The 6,000-nt window shown below is 33.4% G+C and overlaps 1 protein-coding gene across 1 annotated transcript in view; it reads right to left on the bottom strand.

Moving 5' to 3' along the window:
• Window positions 1-592: 592 nt before the first annotated feature.
• The window catches only part of Galene (potassium two pore domain channel subfamily K member galene), a 28,291-nt gene continuing 22,883 nt past the window's right edge, over window positions 593-6,000 (bottom strand). Inside the window, exons 5-11 of the mRNA XM_076375111.1 lie at window positions 5,650-5,751; window positions 5,451-5,573; window positions 5,220-5,365; window positions 5,006-5,158; window positions 3,521-3,763; window positions 3,166-3,444; window positions 593-912 (exon numbers count right to left, since the gene is read on the bottom strand). Of these exons, the coding sequence (XP_076231226.1) occupies window positions 593-912; window positions 3,166-3,444; window positions 3,521-3,763; window positions 5,006-5,158; window positions 5,220-5,365; window positions 5,451-5,573; window positions 5,650-5,751 (1,366 nt within the window). The remainder of the gene's footprint in view (window positions 913-3,165; window positions 3,445-3,520; window positions 3,764-5,005; window positions 5,159-5,219; window positions 5,366-5,450; window positions 5,574-5,649; window positions 5,752-6,000) is intronic.

Below are 6,000 nucleotides of genomic sequence, written 5' to 3'. Positions count from 1 at the left end.
ACAAAACTTATTTCTTTCGTTTATATCTACCAAATGGTAAAATATTGATCAATTGTTTAAACAATTAGAATAAAGTTATAAACAAAAATGTTGATAACTTTTAATAAAATTAGTTTTTCACGTGAAAACTTAATCGGTGGTACAAATAATTATGAAGAAGCATAATCCATGTTTTTTTCTATACGTATATAACCTGTGTAACATTGACGAATTGTTCCTCGATAAATTCTAGATACCCTTGTATAATTGTACAAAAGCCGCACAAATTCTGGATACCATTGTATCTTATTAAACTGTATTATTGTATTATAGATACGTGAAGAGCAGTACTCTTCTAAAATACATATGTTACATACATACCTATTACATATGCTCCACATATACCCGAAGTTGCATAATTTTTTTAATTTCCGGGTTTGGGATGTTTTCTTGTTAGCTGCGCAGTAGCAAAGACCATTAAAGTTCAATCATGAAATTCTCAAGTCAGTTTAGGAAACTTCCAAGTTAATTCTTAAATATAATTTTGATATAGTCGACGTCAAAGTGCGATTTAAAGCAGAAGAGTGAGGGAAGAATGTCATCACGAGTGAAGTTACGCGACAGGTATTCCGCGGGCGTTCCTTGTCATCGAGTGAGATCGAGGGTTATCGAGGGCGTAGCCCTCGAACTCGTTGTCGACCTCGTCGTTGTATTCAACGTCGTACGCGTCGTAGTCGTCTACATCTTCCTCATCATCGCTCTCTTTGATGATCCCGAGCCTCTTCGCGACGTTCTTCACATTGTTGATGACCTCCTCTTGGACCAGATTAAAACTCATCGCCAGCAAAGCAATTCCAAATAACAAGTACAATGAGCAAACAGCGATCCCTTTGTGTGCGTCGAGCTTATAAGCCGGCACGAAATCTCCGAATCCTGCAACATGTCAAATCCCAAGAAATTCTTACCATTTTTCACTATCATTCACGGCAGTATTTGGCTTTGATGACTATGCTAGTAGTTTTTTACGAGAGAAGATGTGAAAATGACAGCAACCTTTCATCTATCTTTATCATAGAGTTTAGACGTGCCTGTTTAATACATAAGGTGTATCAGAAAATGTGGGACATTTTTGCGGAGCAGGTTCTGCACACCTAGAAAATGAAAAAAATTCGTGTGCACATATGTCTGGAAACGTCTAGTTTTTTAGTTCTATGGTATTTTGTATTGCGTAAAATGCTGATTTAAATCTCATAAAAACTAAGAAAAACATGGACACTTTTGGAGAATAGGTTCTAAAGACAAAGAGAATGAAGAAAGGTAAAATGCACATATATAACAAATTTGTTTCGTTTTGCTATACAACATGTTTCGAACATGTTTCTAACATGGTATATAAGACGTTATAAAAGTATGTTTTGCGACAAAATTACAAATAAATCTTATGTAACTTTTATTTTGCTTTACAAAACACGAAAAATGTTATATAACATGTTTCTTTTTCTTTTGATAGGTTTTATGTGTAGATACTGTAGATCTACCTTTCAGTTTGCTAATTATAAACATTTAAAAATTGACAAAATCCGCTCGAAACTTGGCAAATTCAGTGGCATAATAATCACGGCTCCTCATGGCCCAATTCCTGTTACGAGCTTCGCCTTGACATTGGTGAAATTCTACTTATTAAATTCAGGCAGAGTTTTCTCATTTTTAAGCTACATAGTTGTCCCGTTTGGTCATAATCTGAGAAATAAAATAGTCTTCAATAATGAAGCCATGTGCAATTAATATTTTAATACGATTGTACCGGGGCAACTACCTTAAACCTTAAATGCTTGTAATTCACAAATAAAGGTTTTACCGTAATTTTATTATTCTTGACTTTCATTCTATTTTGATGTCTAGAAGTACCCCTTAAATTTTCTTCCACCTGTAGCTGCACACCCTGTACGTACCTAAATATTTAAGTACTGTTCAGAACAGACGAGTTTTAACCTGGAAAGCTACATTTATTGCGCAGAACATTTCCTGCTAATGTTATGGAAAATATATTATTTCTATAGCATACAGTTCAATTACTCAAGCATGTGCGTAATGTTAAATAACGTATCAAATTAACATATTATGATAAATGATATTGTTTTGATATCTTGTATTGCGGTTAATAGAATCACATCAAAATTTATTTACTTGCAACGGCACATGTATTTATTCATGCACCTACTTCATAATAAGTATTGTTCCAAAATTAGCTATTTTCAAATAATCTGAAAACTATATCTGGATCTCAAAAGCAGAGTGCGTTAAATAATTTAATTTAAATTGCGCAGAAAATAAGTGAACTTTTACGTTGGGATCAAATATCTCAAAATATGGTTTTTAGATTTGTACTGTATCTCAATTTATTAATTCAATTGTAACACAATTACTTTCATTATAGCGTTTGCTATATTTATTGTAATGTTTAATACTATTGTAACGCTTATTGTAAGTGACATACTGATTATATTTGGTGCTGGAACTTTACTTAAAACAGCGAGTAACTTTCAGCATGATGGTATTCTGTGATAGAATAACATTTAGATATAGAAAAAATTCAAATGGTTAAAATTCTGATTCATTCTTCTTAAGGCATCACGACACAGCAAATTTGGAAAAATAGTCACTATTAGTCGCGGTTCTATTAGTCTTCTTTGTAAAGAAATACCATGTTTTGAAGTTTTAGGTTCTCAATAAACTTTAAACGACAGAAGGGTTTGTCTGAATAGTACTGAACTTAACTGGTTAATTACTATGTTTAGGTTACGGATTCTTATGCAAAATCAAACTTACAGATACTAAAATGTATTATCTACATTTTTATACATAGTGTACATTTTGTACTTTTTTACACATTTTTGTTTTAAATGCATAAATACCCGCAGTCTAGTTATGTCATGCATATATTTAATTTGAATACGCTGAAAAGTAGGGCTCATTTTGCATTGGGAATGTTAATTCTACCATAATAGTTAGAAAAAATCCACATCAAATGTTTAACTACGTTCACAGCATCAGTTTTTATTCCTTCAATCTACCTTTGTTTCAAGGAAAGAGAATGTGCAACAGAAACATGTTGAAAAATTAAAGGATTATACTCCAATTAAATAAACCAGTACCCTAGTAAATAGAAAAAAAAATGTTACTAACCAATTGTAGTGAGAGTAATGAAGCAAAAGTAAGCAGAATCGAGAAACGGCCACTGTTCCCAGGCACTGAAGAGGAAGGCACCCCCAAATATATAACTGACCACCAGAAACACGCACAGCCAGATTGGTACTGGTTTTACAGGCTGTCTATCGTTATCTTCTACAGTGGTATAGTATTCGTAATCAGAGTCAAAGTCATCGGTATAAAGCTGTCTGTGAATTGGGAGTCCCATTTGCGGCATCATATCTGACGGTAAGGTGTCTCGTCTGTAGGATCGAGCTGAAAAGTTCATCAGTCGAAAGTACAAAGTTAAATAAAATTTTAGGAAATGATTTTTTGGTAGGAATACACCTACCGACAGGGTAATTGCTTCTGTAACGTCTGGTTCTGCTTGTTTGAGATCTTCTTGTATTCTCTATTTCTAGATAAATGGAAGGTGTTCGTAAGGGAGGCGCCAGATTCGTATTGTAATTCGTGGTAGCACCCTCCACTGATAAACATCTTCTGGGCAACGATCTCGTGGTGTAAGCAGCTGGTTTCTGTTCGCTGTTACCATTGTTCCCTACTTCTGTGTCTCTTGACTTATTCGAATTGTTCACTACAAGTGAATTAGGCGATAGAGTAGAACTTTCTACATCTCAATCCTCATTTTCTGATAATTCTAACATTTGAACATTTTGTTATCCGTACAGAATATCTCCCAAAAACCTCGATTTTTCCGTTATTAATATACACATAGTATTTCCAAGCAATAAATATATGTTTTCTATCTTTACAGTATGTACAATTAGCATACAAGGTGTTCGATTGCAAATTATATGGTACAGAATATTTATGAAATGATTCTAGATGACAAAACACAGCGGAAGTCAGGAATAAAGGGTTCATGGTTAAACTTTCATGTTTCAATTATAAACTGATAACAATTGGTGAAATACCATTTCACTTTACTTTTGCCAACAATATTTGTAGTACCAATTGATAAAGTATATTGCATAAATTGTCTTCAGCTAAAGCCGGAATTAGTGACGTAGGTCTGTAAAGACAGATGTTGAACTCGCTGAGCACATGGAGGGAGGTCAAGTGGGAAAGGAGAAGGTGGCCTTCACCGGTCTACATCGCCGATTTCGATTTTAGACAAATCAATTGGAATCATTATCAGCGCGAAGTTTAGAGATAAGGTCATGGAAGACAGTGATTACCATAGCCACTGTCTAGGTCGAGAATTATAAAATTCTACCGCAGCTGTGTGAGACAAGTGCCTTTGTGATAGTTTTTTTAGAATCTTATAATCAATAAATATCGGTTCAACCGCAATTTCGTAATCTTGGTTTCCATCTTACTTTTACATTCAAAATCATCCTTTCAATTATTCTCCACTTGTACCCAAACAACTTGTATACTTTTTTATGATATTGTACAAATTAAAATGCAAACGAAATGATGGTAAAGAAGTGTTTCCTCATGTCGAAGCATTTAAGATATTTAAAAAAGTTCATCGATGGATTGAGGCATGAAAAGAATGTAACTCCACAGAATTACTTATGTTCAAAAGTCTATGTAGTTTAACAGTCAAGAGATATGGGATTCCTAAGTATTGTAAAAATTGCAAATTTGTTCGTTTCTACTTGGATAAATGAAGTTTAAAATCAAGAAAATGATTGTTCCATTATTTGAAAATCGTTTTAGCCATATACTTTTGCCTCGAATACAGGAGACATTGTTACATATAGAAGCTATGTAAATGTATGTTTCTTTAGTAAGCTTATAGAGAAGGAATTTATCATTGATTTGGGTGATCTAGCTGTCTTTAGTTTACGCGTTAAGATAACATATTTACATCTGTTTTCAGTGGCAGCTTGCCATCTCTGGAATTCGTTCTCCAAGTCGTCTAGAGCATACTTGTTGCACAAAACTGGTGAACGATCCGTATCATTCAGAGTGCGGTTCATCAAGAGTCTTCTATCCAACGATTGTGTCATCTTGGGGCTAGCTAATCATGAAGGATAATTTTTTTTTTATAAAGCTTGAATATTTTATATGTATTTTGATACCTCTTGTAATTTGTGGATTCTCCATTGGTAAGTCTGAGTACCTAGAAATTGTCGCAGATTTGAAACCTAAATTTGGGTTTCCTGAAGCTTGGACCGATGATCTCGGTCTCTTATGTTCCATATCTTCGTACCTTCGAGTATTATATCTACATGAAAAGAGAAAAACAAATAATAATTATATTTGAGGTGTTATATAATTTCCTTTATAATTATATTCTCAAAATATCATACTTGTATTCCACATCGGAGAACGAAGATCTTGCCATACCTTCTGATAGACCCAAAGCTGAATCAGTGGATCTTTGACTTACTCTAATGGACCGTCGAAAACTACCTCTACTATTCCCATATCGTCTTAAAAGAATGATTTCCTATTACATATTTATTGCTCAATTTAATGCTACTTTATTCTATAAAAATATATACTTACCCTGGCTGTCTCATAGAGTATGATCTGCCTAAAGCAACTCTTGGTCGCCTTTTTTTCGGTGGTTTTGTACATACATAACAACAGACCTTCCAATACAAAAATCTAGGAGAATATTTATGACATTAAAAACTAAAAAGAAAAATTACAAAATTTAGTGATATATGTATCATTAAAAGTAAGTTCAAAATTAGCAGTGGCAAAATTTATTTCTTAAAAATACTCCCATTTGATTTTACGTGATACAACTGCGTTCTACGTTGATTAGACTGTATTGATAGTTGTTAAATTAGTGGTATAGTTAATCTTTAAATTTCAAACACATTTATACTCATAATTTTTTAAATTATATTT

This window comes from Calliopsis andreniformis, chromosome 3 (genome assembly GCF_051401765.1).
Source record: "Calliopsis andreniformis isolate RMS-2024a chromosome 3, iyCalAndr_principal, whole genome shotgun sequence".
Taxonomy (NCBI): domain Eukaryota; kingdom Metazoa; phylum Arthropoda; class Insecta; order Hymenoptera; family Andrenidae; genus Calliopsis; species Calliopsis andreniformis.
The sequence above is the reverse complement of the archived record's forward strand: the minus strand, read 5'-3'. Positions and strand labels throughout refer to the sequence as shown.